This window comes from Haliaeetus leucocephalus, unplaced genomic scaffold (assembly GCF_000737465.1).
Source record: "Haliaeetus leucocephalus isolate CR32 unplaced genomic scaffold, Haliaeetus_leucocephalus-4.0 Scaffold866, whole genome shotgun sequence".
Classification (NCBI taxonomy): Eukaryota; Metazoa; Chordata; class Aves; order Accipitriformes; family Accipitridae; genus Haliaeetus; species Haliaeetus leucocephalus.
The window spans coordinates 476,606-491,562 of record NW_010973302.1 but is presented as its reverse complement, the minus strand read 5'-3'; the positions used below and the strand labels follow the sequence as shown (position 1 = coordinate 491,562).

The 14,957-nt window shown below is 43.7% G+C and overlaps 1 protein-coding gene across 3 annotated transcripts; it reads right to left on the bottom strand.

The window, feature by feature from the left end:
• Positions 1-1,571: 1,571 nt before the first annotated feature.
• HAUS1 (HAUS augmin-like complex, subunit 1) lies at positions 1,572-14,316 on the bottom strand. 3 transcript variants are annotated; one of them, XR_775341.1, is made up of 10 exons: positions 14,258-14,316; positions 12,679-12,853; positions 11,959-12,094; positions 10,783-10,917; positions 9,706-9,829; positions 8,858-8,923; positions 7,049-7,120; positions 5,107-5,154; positions 3,107-4,086; positions 1,572-2,313 (listed from the first exon to the last, which is right to left on the bottom strand). XR_775341.1 is itself a non-coding variant. In XM_010582973.1 (9 exons), the coding sequence occupies exons 1-9, from the start codon at positions 14,276-14,278 to the stop codon at positions 4,003-4,005; spliced, it is 861 nt and encodes a 286-aa protein (XP_010581275.1). In that variant the 5' UTR covers positions 14,279-14,316; the 3' UTR covers positions 1,572-4,002. The 3 variants fall into 3 exon arrangements, 2 of the variants coding, with proteins under 2 accessions (XP_010581275.1, XP_010581276.1); XM_010582973.1 differs by having other exon boundaries at positions 1,572-4,086; XM_010582974.1 differs by lacking the exon at positions 1,572-2,313 and having other exon boundaries at positions 3,995-4,463.
• Positions 14,317-14,957: the final 641 nt, after the last annotated feature.

The window sequence follows — 14,957 nt, the reverse complement described above, 5'->3', positions numbered from 1 at the left end:
ATATATAGCCAAAAGAGATTCCATCTGCTTCTTTTGATTCAATGCATTTTGAGTAAACAGATACATATTTCAGCTCAGTAGCCTTAAATTTGCTTCATGTATTTTGCATTTCTCCAGCATTTTATTTTTATTGTTCTGGGTTTAGTACCTAAATGCTTTGTTTTAAATAAATCTCTATCCCCTAGCCAAGCTGGGGATGAATTCTTTTTTCCTAAAGCCATTATTATTTTGCCTATTGGCCTGATAAGAACAGTATGTCACTTTGTGGTAAAACATATACAAGTTTACACTTGAGGTTGACCACTGGTTTTCACATCTAGTGCATAATTTTGATATTTTTTTTTCAGGTGGAATTTGGATCATCACAATTTCCAGGCGGAGGAATTGAGCACACAGTGATAATGCACACACATCTTTCACACTTCATCCATAAAACTGAGGGGTCTGCAGCTCAGCCTGGCTCTGGCTCCAGCCCCACAGCGTCACACACCGTGGGCAGCTGCCCCGGAGCTGCGGGACCCCCACGCAAAGCTCCCAGCAAGCACAACTGCTCTCAGCTTGCAGGTGTCAGTAGACGGATGTCTCCAAAAATCAGACTGGGAGTTCAGAGCAGAGCAGCTGATGTAATCTGAAGTGAGGCTGAAGCAGCGGAGGCCTCTCCAGGCATTCGTGTCATTCTCAGTTGGGCGATTATTTCATAATATACAACAGCCGAGGGGTCCAGCTGGCAGTCTCCCTCCAGGCTGCCGCAGCTCCTCACCACCCAGTGCGACCTCTGTGGAAACACTCAACAGATGCCAGGGTAGAGAGCGAAGCCCAAAATCTAACATTTTCTCAGCCAAGCACTCAGGCTGGCGAGCTCCTGTCTCAGCAGGACCTCTGCGAGGTGTTCCTGCGCCGGCATCCCATCCCTGCGCTGGAAAAGCTGGACCGCCCCAAAACACCAACAGCGAGGAAGGACACCTCCGCTTGCCCTGCAAGGCGCTCTGCCCATGCAAATGCACAACTGAAGAGCTGAGAAATCTTACTGACGGTCCACTGGCTGCATAAAGCTTGTTTATTTGACTTTCGCCATATCCATCAAAAGCTGAACTGTCGGACCTGACAACTGGCTGCTGATTTATGTTGCATGTGCTGCAGATGGCACAGCTGTGGCACACAGCTCAAATGCAGCTGCTGGCTATGTTTTTTTTCTCCTTGCATTTCCAACACTAGGAAGCAACACTTGGCTATCTCTGGGCAGCTCTTGAGTCAGAGTCTGGCCCTGCCGCTGTCTCTGTTCAGGCTCTTTGCCAATGAATGGGACACAACACATGCTGTGAAACAGCAGCAGCCGGGGAGCGGTGCAGCTGCCCTGCGGGCACAGGGGGAGAACACTCCCCAGCTTTCACAACTGGTGCAGTGTTACATGATGAAGTGGTGCTAAGGGAGCGCCACAGTCCCGGCAAATCCTCCCAAGCCTCGAGTCATGGTTACGCGTGTGCAATAAAAAGCCTTCATCCAATATTAGCCAAGTAACTCTTGAGGCACTCATTGCAAAGCAGGGCTGGTAGCATCCTCGAGCCCTCATCTAATCCATCTTTCTATCCCAAAGCACGATCAATGCTCCCTCATGTTATAAACACATAAACAAAGCATTTCTGATCTGGTCTTAAAAGCCCCCAGTGATTAAGATTAAGATTCCTTAACTGTCAGGCCATGACCTCCAGTGCCTTACAACGGCTTTCTTGTTAAATCATTCTCTGATGTCTACCCACCTATGTTCTGATGCCTTTCAAGATTATGACTTCTTTCCCCTTCCACAAGAGGAACAATCAGATTATGCTCTTGCTCTTTCCAGATTCAAAGACTACTCCCTTGCCACCTTCTGGTGTTTTTTTGGCAAGAGGCAGCTGTACCTGTAGTCATCCCTGCGCAACTGTGCCCGCTCTAGACTTCACATCAGTTACCTCTGAGGTAATTTCCCTTAGCCAGTTTAGCCTACCCGTACAAAGACAGCTTCTCCACTTGCTTTTGCCCATCTTGATTTCTAGCCCAGAAGGAACTGAAGATAAACAGCCATGAAACTAAGGTAACTAACCCTTTCCTAATGTCTTGATTTAAAAACCTGAAACTGAACAGCAACTCCCACTGGTGTACGGAAGATGAGGCCAAAGATTCCCATAATCAGCAGCTCTCTGAACACCCTTCAATTCTTCCCCATCACAGTGAAAGAAATGAGGTGAAGAAGGTCACAAGGTGAGGAGGCTGTGGCACTTTACCGACACCAGTGTCATTCCGAGCTTGCAGCTTCTTAGAAATCAGAGCTACACCCTAAGCATAATCAGACACAGATGTCATGATCCTATTGCTTCAAGGGAGGACATGAAGCAACAGAAAGAATCTCTTCCTACAGATCAGTGAAATCAATTTCTGCAGTGAAGTAACAGCTCCGGGGGACAGGCACACCATGCTAAATCATTACCATAATCTTTTGCAACTCTAATCGTAAACAGATGTAGCTACAAATTGTCACCAAGAGCACTGCTGCTATTTGTCTGGACTTTGCCCAGTACAAACAAGCCCTAGTCCCTGCTTGATGTCCTTAAGTGCTGCCACTATATCTAGATTTTAATTTTTCCCCATCCACAGGAGATTTTCCTATTTTGGCTTTAATACAAAACAACTTTAAAAGCTGGGGTGTTTTTAAGGGTGGTGTGGTGGTGGCATGGAAGTAAGAGGAGGGCTCTGGGGACCCTTTTGGAAGATGACATTTAAGGTAGAATTGGAAGGGACAATCTAGCTTCAGAATGATCACATCCCACAGTGGTTCTAAAAAAATATTTATGTATTTTCAGGCCTAGAAAGGTCTTACTATAAAGCTGGGTTTTGTTTTTAAAGCTATCGCTTCACTATCCATACAGCTATTTTTCTACTTCCATGTGCTTAGCTCAGCTTTATTTATTAATGTAAGGAGAAACAACAAGTAGTCGGCAGTAGACTGGTATCTCTCGGAGCCTTGAACATGGGCAAACCTTAGAGGTTAGTGCCGTGAGCTTCCATTTTCTCAACGAAAACTACTGAACCTTAGGAGGTTGATGCTGCTACACCTCACCTCAGCTCTTACCTGTGTGAGCAGTACAATTCGCTGATCCGTGAAGCCAATACTACGACCCACGTGAAACATGGTCAGAGCTCGACCTCTTTCCACAAAGGTAGACAGGCATCACACGCACAAGAAAATCTTCTCTGTGGGCTGTCTCGGATGCTGCAGGGCTTTAGAAGGCAATGGGAACTCCTATTCTGAGCCCTAGATCACAATTTCCATATTGTTCACTTTGATTCACATATCAAATCCCTGCTGAGGACATTAAGGAGAAAATTAACTGTTCACTTCTGTTTAAAGTGCTCAAACTAAGCAGCACTCCAGGCATGATTCTAGAACTCATCTTCACAAACTTAGTAAACATCACACAAGCTATTAGTGGGAAAAAAAAAAAATTATGTGTCCCCAACCCTGAAATGACAAGAGAAAACAAAACAAGGGAGCAAAAGCCAGTGACCTAGCAGATGTAAAGAAAGTCTGTCATCACTGTACTTGTACCACCAAAGAGAGGACTCCAGGAAAAAGCACAATCCAGAGCCTGGACTGGGAAAAAGAAGAAAACTAGACTTCCTGAGCAGTTCAATTCAAAGTGGTAATGGTCAAACAAATCCTCACAGGGACATCTCCTGGTGAAGGTGCCATCTGGAGTCCAGTTACAGGTGTGTGTCACATATGGAGAAAGAACTGACAAAGAAAACAGTAAGTTTGGGGGTTATTTTATGAAAAACAGGTGACGTTTACAAATACAAGGCATCATGAACCCCTAAAAATGAGCATGCTTCCTGGAAGGTCACAACTGTGCCATCCAACAGCAAGAAGAGTAAGTCAGGAAGCTGCAGAAGTACGCAAGAACTCCAAAATGTTTTACTAGTGCAAATAAATAGACAACAGAAGGAAAATCTTCCACACGGGCCACTTCAGCTGAACTGGAGTTTGCTGGGCTCTGGCATCTCAAGAGTCAGCATATCAATCTGCTTTGAGAACTCAGCCTCCAAGGCATTCTAGTGGGAGAGAAAACCAAGAGGAATCAGTGACCATGAAACAGTTTTCTTACGTTCCTGCTAAACAAACATATCTACAATGATCAAACCTTGGGATATTATTAGCAGCCCAAGATTAACCCAAGTATTGAACTGGAAGGTCTCACTACTGCAAATGGCAGCAGCCTCTGTAGACAACTACAGAGAAATCTCCAAATGAAGGGCTAAACAAGCTCAGTTGCCTTTACACTGTGCCCCAATGGGATATTAGACACCTTCAAGCTGAACAGGTACTCTCCAGAGGTGAGTATTCTGACCTGGTAAAAGCCTCAGCCTGGTAAAGTGAGCTTGTATTTCTGAATCAAAAACAAGTGGCTTACCAACCTGAGCAGTCCCACCTGAAAATGTACAAGATACTCTCAATTAGCTGTGATTTTTTTATCACAGCTTTAAGGCTTATCACTGAATACCTTGTGCTTTATCTATGAGCAAGCAGACAGTAGCCCAAAGAAACAGACAGGTTTTATGCTCAAATGTGGCCCAGCTCACTCAGAAAAGCTACCTATGAACTCCCCAAACAGCTTTATGTGTGAACATTTCCCGAAACAAGCAGATGAAAGAGGCATTATGTTTTATAGGGGAAAGTCCCCATTGCAGTCTACAAGGCAGCTGTTAGATAAAATATGGGCCCTAGTGTCCTCTGAGAGTTCAGGAGCAGCAAGGAAGGTTGTGAGACCAAGAAGCTGCAATGCAGCTGAGTGAATAAACATTCTGACAGGTGAAGCAGACAAAATCCAGAGGGATATAGATATCTAATCCCCACTGATACCATTATGCCCAACTGCCTTTGTAGCTTAGATATCATTCCTCCACCAGTTCGTCCTACCAATATGCACAGCTTCTGCCTTACCAGAGCAGAATTTCCCTCTAGAGATCATTAAGACTACAATCTGAGGTAGATAAATCTACAACCAGTATATATAGCTTGTTTTGGAACGACAGCACTCCTTTAAATCTCCATGAAAGATAAAAAGCTCTTACCAGTTCTCGTTTTACTTCTTCAATCTTCACTTGTGCAAGGGAAGGATTCTAATGAGAGAAAGTGACATAAAAATCAATTTCAGCCGGAAACAGAGTCCCTGCATCATTGCAAGAGTCTAATGATGTGCTGCAGGAGAATTCAGGGATAACGAAATCAGTTTTGTGTACACCCTTCACATCCATAAGGTACTGAAATCAAAAGCCTACTATCAGTTTGGTTTGAGCAATCGCATATTTTTCAAAAATCTGGTATGGCCTAAAGTCTCAAAAAAAACCCCCCACACCAAAACATTTTTAGCAATTTTCCAAACCCATCAAGGAACTGGATTTTAAACATATCCATGCATGAATTTTCCAAAGCACAATAAGCTTGCAAGGACAAACCTTCCTCCCTCCTTCTGCCTGCACTAGAAGCGAGGCAGCGGGGCTCTCCCTGTCTCCACTGACAAGAAGATGGGAGGGAGGGGGGAACTGGGGAACCTAATCCAATTTGAATGTCCTGTTTTGCTTGAGGAAAGAAGGCAGCTGCCTCTTTGAGTAAGATGGAGTTAAAAGAGAAGCAGTGCCACCCTCTCTCCCTTCATCCTTTTCTCCTAGGAGGGAGACAGTAGTAGTTGTTGAGAGGCAGGAACTCGATGGAGGAGCTAAAGAGGTGAAGAGAGAAGCATGGCCCAGCAGACAGGTCCCTAGTTCATAATACAAGAGATGTGATTAATCGCAGAGTTTCTATAGGTTTCTGGACAAGCCTCTTGGTTTCTCTGGACCTCTATGCCCCATTTATAAGAACTGGAGTAAATCTTTTTCACCTCTTACACAGAAAGGTCTGAGGTTAGCTCTATTAAAGGCTGTGGGGTGCTCAGATGAGGAGGTAACAGGGGACGTATCAGGTAACTCCAATACAAAACTATAAACAGTTACAATCATATTTAATAAAACCAAAACCCATTCAACTAATCACACTCCAGGTTTTGCAACTTCTCCCCTGGATGACAAAGAGAAGAATCCTTAACACCTATCTGTAAAAAGGAATGGCAGCCTTCCAAAGGAGACTGGAAATACTTGGGTTTAGTCATCCCAAGTATCACAGGTGGCGATGTACCGATGCCACACAAAGCCAAGGCCTTCTGTTTCATGGACTAAAGTCTTGTTTACCCATGATTTCTTTAAGCCACTACAAAGTTGTTCACAAATCACCCTTAACTGGAACAATCTTCTGTAACAAGCATTCTAATTTGAAAAAAGTAGAATCCCTTTATAAAAGATGCTTCCCACAGCAGTCTGATAGTAACTCCTAGCACAGGGACCAATAGTGACAATGGCCAAAATATAAAATGAAGAAGAGATACAGAGACAGGGGCTTTCAAAACTGCAATTTGGTCACCTAAATGAGAAACCTGCATTTTCAGAGAGCTGAGTACCCAGCATCCTCAAGAGAAATCAAAATTACGAAGCAGCCAGTACTCACACTAGCTAGAGTACTTGTTTAGGGGACAACACCTACATTTGGCTATTTCTTCATAATTATTAAAATTTTGCTCAGAGCTCCAACACCTGCACAATGTGCTGTGTCCACCATATTGACAACCTGATGACATGTACAGCTAATATATTGGTAAATCTCAAAAAATTTGTTATACTAAGGAATTACATTTTCTTCCACATTTCTTTGTCTAACTTCTAGCTAATTTACCTCGATACTGAGCTCACCCAGCAAATCTGTGCGTTTTGTTAGAGCAAGTTTGCCGGGTAAGCATACTTAATTTCTTGGCTTTGATTAATAAATAGCCTTCTGTTTAAGTAAAGTCTTCTGTTTACACCATTAATAGACCTGTAGGACATCTACCTGTTCACTGAAATCATCACAACAATAGCCTTTACATTCTGAAGTCCATCAAAATTAATCTAATGGCAAATACAATAGAACAGTGGAAAAAATAATTACAGGAGTTAAATCTAGGTAGGACTCCAGTTTCTTCTTCAAAGGCACAATTTCTTCCTGCAGTCCAGCCAGTTTCTGTGAAGAGAGCAAGGCAGATTATATTCTATAGTCTTACTTGTAGAAGTGACGTAAATCAGTGAAATAGATCCACAATTATCTACAGCATTTCAGAATCCACAGATGTTGGGGAGAGCTTTCACAATCCTTAAAACCCATGGAAGATGAAAGCTCTGTTATTCATTCCGTTATCAGTCAAACCCAGCTCAAATTTTACACAGAGGTATCAATGAGTTTTTCTTCGTTCCCAAGACATCTTCAGATGTCTTTTCTTACAGTATAACCACCTGATCTCACCTCCTTGAAAGGAGAGGGGATTTGAAATGAGAATCCACCAGATAGAGGATTTTCTCTGTAGGCCAGAGAGGACTGAGCCCCAAGGAAGGAAATACACTCTCATGCCTATGGCTTCTGTGTGAAAACAGTTTTGCACACGTGGTCATAAAAAAGACAACCCTTACACTTGCACTGCTTTGCTTATTCTGTTAACAAGGGGAGATAATTTCTCTTAGGGGCTGAAAATTGAGTACCTTCCACAGTCCTCAACTCTTTTCAAATAATCAACTTAAAAGTGAAAAAAACCCACAAAACCAGAAAAACTAAAGCGCTCCGAAGATAAGTCATTTGTGCTGCCCAATTCACTGAGCTCTTGGCAAAGCAGACACAGAAATGTCAGGGAGTCAAACCTGCCCTTACGCTCAGGTTCTAGAAGATGACAGGTCTAGAAAATTGCCTATGACTTTTTCTATGTAAAATACCAAAAGAAATTATTTTTGGCTAGTATGCTTCTGAAACACTGTGCAATGTAAACATTGCCACCCAGTGCTGGTTCATGAGAACGACAACATAAAAATCAGGAAACCTGTCCCACTGTTCAACTTAACCGACCTGCAGGAAAAGCTAGAAAAAGAAATGGGGAGAAAGACTAAGTTCTCATTACAGTAATAGCAAAGAATATTAAAATATGGTGAGTGCAGACAGAACAACACAAATACATGTTACATGTGCACAAATGCTTCAGCACAAAGCTCGAGAATCTATAGCTAGTAACTCAAGAAATGTGCTTTTTCCTTTAACAAATTATCTCGCTGGGCTTACAATACAGCTGAGAAATGTTATATTTAGAGACACAAGAAAAAAAAAAAGCACAGTGGTTCAGAATTTGGGTTTCACTTGACCTCCTCCCCTTACCCTGAAGCAGATTTATTTCACACAAACTAGAAAGAATCACCTGGGTCATTCTACCAAGTAATTGCAATACCCAGGTAGCCATGTAACAGGATATAGTCCACAGAATATCCACTGTTTATAAGACAGATCACGGGCTGCCAATTTTCTTTCAGTGGCAGGGGATTTATTCCGTGGAAATTCTCTAGTAGGCTATATTCCCAATTACAGAGGCAGAAAGAGAAAAGAGGGAAAAACAAAAGGCAACAAAACCAAAGATTCCAATTGTTCCCCTCAATCAGTTCCAGAAGGAAAACTTCTTCCCAAGTCCAAAATAAGCCCACATCTAACCCTGAAGAAAAGGTACCACTTCAGCACCCAGATGCTTCTCAGTTTCCAGGAGAGACAAAGCTATCCAACATACTCCAGTTCAGAGATAACCATCTACAAGATTTCTATTTGTGCTTCTTTTTACTATTAATATTTGTTCACATAACCAAACAGCAAACTACGTTTCCTGAAACCACCCAACAAACAAGCCTGCTCTGTACCACCGTAGAAATATCCATCTTGTACCAAAAGACCTACCTCAGACAGGCTCATGAGCGACTCGTGTGTCAGCGACTGGTCCAACCCCGTGGCAGCAAGCTGCTCCTACAAACAGGAAAGGGTTCGTTCATAACTGACCACAAAATACAACGGGGAGGAGAAAGATTTTTACCATTTCCTTGGGTTTTGATCTAAACAGGCCAACAAGAATGCAGTTTGTCAACACCAGAAATATCTATTTGAACCACAGCTATAGCTAGTATATGAAATCAGTTGCTACTAAAATTTGTATCAAGAATAACAAGTCTTTCCAGAAAACTACTGGGAGAAGAGCACATGGCAAGGCTGGGAAGAGGCTTCTCAGTAAAATGTCATCAACAATGTTTTCCATCTCATATTTGTCAAGGTATCGGACAGCATCCAAGTGTTAAATAAAGCATTCACATATCCTTCATCACATAGGAAAGGTGAAGAAGACAGTGCAAATTCTGCCTTCTGTGTTTAATCATTTATTAATTTCAAAAAATGGCTATGTTCAGAATTTTGACACACAGTTTACCTCAGTGAATCAGCTGCTCTACTGGTAGCTGTCTGTATACTCTTATAGGACAGTACCTCACAATAAGCACAAGATAGTCCAAGTTAATGCAGTTCCCAGTGAAAGAAGAGAAAGTGTCCCTGCATTTATCATAGGATGTCCTGGGGAGAGACCATGACTATAGCAAGAACAACTGAAGTGTTGTAACACGTTGTCCTGTTAGCACGAGTCCTCAGTCCTGGAGTTTAGGAAGCTCCTGGGATGTCTCTGTAACTACATGTTTGGTCCCAACCAACCATGACTGTGCCATCCTGTCACAATGCCTTGTTAGAAAATTCCTTCCATCTACCTCAGCAGCCTTGATCCTGATTTTTAAATCCTCAGATTTATTTTTCAGAAACTTCAAGTTCTGGGATCGGCTGTCAGCTTTGGCCTTTTCTACCTCCAGAAGTTCCTCTGCTTTTTTAAGATCCCTTAAAAAAAAAAAAAATACAAACAGAAACAAACTTTTACATTCAAAGAGATACCAGTATACCAATACTGCTTAATTATCTACGCTCAAGCTAAAACCTGTAATACAACCAACACAAGAAGGGAGAGAATGGAGAAAAAATTGTATTTCCCTGTGAGTTTTCCCGGTGGAAACATCCACAGCTGTTACATCCAGAGTCCCAAAGGCCAGGGAAAAAAAAGAGGCCAAGGGGAAAGCCAGCTGCATAAAAGCAAAGAGTAATAGTCTTCTGTATAATTCCCTAATTTAGTTAGAGACCTGCTACGCAAGCTAAACTTACAATCACAGAGAGCAGCCATGACAAACCTGCACAAAGCATACAGGTCTGGTATCTTTGCTACAAGCAGTGCCACAATTACTACCTTAAAAGACAAAACCCAGAAAATAATTGGACTGGAAGGGGGCTGTGGAGATCATCTGGGTCAATCCCCACTCAAGGCAGGGGTTGATCCTGCTGTGCTTGGCAAAGCACCTCAGATTACATCCTCTAGGGAACAGACTTGATACCCTTTTTTTTTTTTTTTTAAGTCTCCCACACACTGGTTAAAGGAAATTCTTACCTGGGAACAGGTTTTGTTTTGCCTGACTCCTTCACCTCTGACTTCAGAGCCCACACTAAATGTGGTAAGAAAATCAGGTTTGCCTTCACCCTCAGACGAAGGCAACCGGTGGAGGATGCAAGCCCGTATCCGACAACTGCTTGTAGACCATTTTTGGTTTAAAATAACGAGTTTGATTGTATCCCGAATCTCCTCTGATTACTGAATGTGTCCACAGCACATGGCTTTCGATATTGTGAATTAGAGATGTGTCAAAAATCTGAAACTATCTGTGTTAGTTATCACAACCAATGTTCCACATTGCAGAGATCAGCAGTATTGCTTACATCTTTCCCCTTTCTCATCCATTACTCACTCCTCTAACTGCTTTTCCAGCATCACCGCTGCAGTTAGTTTTTTCCTGAGGTTGCTCAATTCCAGTTCCATTTCTCTGTTTTTTGATTCTGTTGCATACAGCTCCGAAGTCATATCATTGATGGCAGAGAAGAAGCTGGTAAAAAAAAAAGAGATTCAGTGGGAATGCTCAGGATTCAGCTCTTCTGAAACTCAGAATTATTATTTTCTCTACACTTTCCACAAATTACTTTTTTTTTTTTTGTTCTCATAATATATCAGATAACTGCCAGCTATTTTAGAAGAGGAAAGTAAAATAAGTAACTAAGGGTATTTGCTTCCCTTAACTAAGTTTTTGTGCGGAAGCAGAAACGGCCCAGCAATCTGAGTAGGAGGAAGTAAACAAGACCTAGCACTCTAGTGAATATAACCACTGGGTTTGACATGATCAGATGCTCCACTCCTGGCCTGCCAATATGCCTTTGAGAGAAACTGTGTTCAGTCCCTGAAAACTCACGTCCCCGAGATATGCCCAGCAGTATTTCAGTCTCTTCCTCTTCCCAAATGGTTCAAAGCTGCTACCCCCTCCAGCTCAGGGGAAGAGCTGCAAGAGCCAAGCTCCTGAACATCATACAAAAATTGGATTCCAAGGCAGATTTTGGCCCTTCCTGACTGCCAGTGCTTAGCACAAACCTGCTGTGTTATGGGTCAAAGCCAGGCTAGGGAGAGGGGCCCAGGAAAAGCAGACTAACAGCTGCCATTTCTCTGTGGCTGAGCCCAGGAAATCTCCTTACATTAACTGAGGCCAGGCAAGAGAGGGAAGAAAGAGGAGCCGAGACAAAGACCAGTTACAGTTCCCCAGTCCTTGCCTAAGCAGTATGAAACCTGCTCTAGCTTGTGCTACCTGGCATGGCAGTCTGAGTGGCAGCATCCTGCAGCCACTCACCACAAAAGCAGGGGCAAAAGAGGGAATTAACTGTGGCTGAGGCACCTCTCAGGCTTCAGAGACTTCCTTTGCTGGGATAATCAAGAGTTAGAGCTTTGTGCTCAGTTCTCCTGTCCTCCAAAGCTGCCCAAGGGGTGCAAAAGAAGCTGGACAAGTAAGGTTCTTGGTACGAGAGTCAAGTTTGAAACTGTTGAATTGAAAAACCAGAAACAGCACAGACCATCACTCCTGATGCACAGTGAAAATAATTACCTAGCAAGAGAAGTGTCCTTCGTTTCAAGTGTCATTGCGCTGTCTACCAAGACACTGAGGTAGCTGGTGCCTTTGCTGGACAGACTGGATAGGGAAAGACCCAGGCTTTCTGCAAGAAGGCCCTCTAGATAGTTAGCTGAAAACCAAATACAACCCAAATTAGTAATTTCATTTTACTGTTCTTTAAGGCCTAGATAGGACTCTCTCTTTTAACATGTGCATTAAAAATGTAATTATGGTCCCCTGAACCATTCACTTGCTCCAAAAAAACCACATTATCAAACACTCAATCTAGACAGCTCGAGCATAACTTAATCATCTCACTGTTGTTTCAGATTCCTCAAGTGCTTTGCTTAACAGTGGATTAGCACCAGCTCAGACTCTTAAATCAGCTGTAGGGTTGCTTCCCTGTCTATCCAGCCAATATTTCAATGCTGTGCTACTCAGCCCAGCAGGCTGGGAGGTTTTAGCAATTAATCTGCTTGTCCGTATTTACAGCCTGCTCAAGATGGCTTAAAAAATTGCTCTTGACCAACCTTATGTCACCGTAAATTTTGTTGAAAAGAAGGCATGGAATGCATTGTAGTAAAAGCCGTACCAGAACAAAAGCTGAGTCCATTCCTATGTATATTTGTTTGAAAGATTTTAACAAAGACAATCTTCAGGGTCACTGAGAAAAACTAACTTTGATGGAACTGAGAACTGGAGCTTCAGACTCACCTTCTGCTTCATATTCTGTTGCCTTCTGCTTCATGTCCTCTATCAGCAAAGAAACATCCCTGTCTCTGGCTTCATTGCATTCTACAAGCTCATACAAGATATCAATTGTCCTTGCATTCACTTCGTACTGTGGAACAGGCCGATTCCCATATATTTTCTTCAGCCATAAAGTAACCTGCCAGAGAAGGGAAAAAACAGAGGTAATGGTCAAGTGAAATGACAGAAAATAGCTGATAGATGTGAGAAATATAAAGTGCTGCAAGCTCTGCATTCCTGAAGAATAACTCCTGCTATATCAGCTGAGGCATGGGTGGAAAAAGGGAGTTCAACTTCCTTTGTCTCTTCTTCAAACACCCTCTGTAGTTTAGAAAACCGTTTCCATTTTAATCTCCCTCATTTCTCGGGACACCTGCTTATCTCCAGGTGATGAAATTCTAATCTTTTTATTCACATGACATGTTTGTTACAGACACACTAATGATCCAAGAGATGTTAAGTGGGTATTTGGGCAGCTGATAAAAACTGCATTAAAGCAGCATGGGATAAAACTGCCCAAACCACAATCATTGGGAACAGTCTCTATGGGCTAGCGGGGCAGAAAGGGTTACTTCAGTGTGCAGGCAGGAGCCCTGCAGAGCACAGTTTCTAGCACTGAAAAGAAGGTCAGGAATGGGAGAGAGATTGTGACTGATAATAACTGAACACATGGAAGTTCAACACTGAGGTAACAAATTCTTGTCTAAGGCTCTCTAAGCAACCTGATAGAAAAGGACCCAGCCTTATAACTTAAAAAGACATTTCTTTCTAGCATATCCTTCTTTACGCTTCTACCGTACCAGCATCTCAGCTACATACACTGCACACAGCAAACATCACCCTGAACTATTCCGGGGAGAAAACCATCAAGCCCTCAGAAGCAGACAGCACTAATTACGTGTAGATGAAAACTCTAATACTGCAAGAAAGCCAAGTTGGGGAACAAAGGATGAATTACATCTTTCTGCCACTCTCTCCAGCGAGAAAGATTTAAAATGCGTAAAACTTCAGGCGCCCGAGACCTCCATAACCTAGCGTCTTAAACCAGCCCTATACTTAAAGGCCAGTGAGCTGGGGCTGTTATCTAGTAGGCAGCAGAGGATGAAGCGGCCGAAGGGAGGCTCCGCTGCTGCAAAACCCACCAGGGACCACATCTTGCCCGTCCCCCAGCGCTCAGAGGGGCAAGAACCGACACGGGCTCGTTTCTGCCCTTAAACCTCGCACGTCCGAGTGCCAGACAAGCAGAGCGAGAGCTGCCAGGGTCCCCTAAAGCCTTCAGCGACACGGCTCGGGTGTGGAAGGGCCCAGACAGACGCTGCCGGCAGAGCGGGACGAGGGCTCCGACAACGCACCGGGGCCGGCTCCGCGCCCGGGGTGTGTGTGGGGGGAGACCCGGCGCCTCCCCCCCCCCTACCGCTAGGCCCTGGGCCCCCGGGGCGGGTGAGGGGCAGCCGGGCCCGGCCTAAGACGGCCCCAGGACGGGGCCCACCTCCAGTAAACCCCGCACCGAGACAGCCGCGCCCCGGCCCGGCCCCACCGGTACCCGCTGGAGCTTCTCCTCCATGGCGGCCTCCCGCCGCCTAGCGAACTGCCCGCCTCCGTCCCGGCTTCCCCCGCGCGCCGCGGGGCCTGACGGGAATTGTAGTTCAGGGCGTGGCCTCCCCTAATGCCCGGCCCAGCAGGACCCCGCCCACTTCCCTAGTTTTAAATTCTTTAAAGGCGGGGGGGGGGAATCAGCTCAACTCACTGGCTGCAGCCAACGCTTTTACCAAAGTGGACTTAAACGCTCTAAATGCTTTGAAAGAGTTTGCTTTTCCCCTATACCCTGTATTTTTAAGGAAATAGTCTCGAATCAGTAACATCATTTGAGGGGATTTTGGGTTTTGATGGATGGAACTGTATGTTTCACATATATCACAAGGCAAATTGCAAATAACAGCGTATAAAGGCCTTCATCAAAAAGGCTTAAATCGTATTTTTAAGTTAAAGGGCAACAACTGAAATTTGAACAGCTGGTATATCACTGCTTACATAAATTCATATAAAAGCTGTGCTCCTTATTAGAAAATATGCCATAAAAATGCATCTTCTGAGTCAAACCCTTTACACAATTATCAAGCAACCACCTTTCTTCAGCAATACAGAAAAAGCACAATTGCATGAGACTTAAATGGGTTATTGAAATCACGGTGGGTTTTTTTTTTCAGGCAGTAGTACAGAATTTGAAGTGATTACCAAAATAA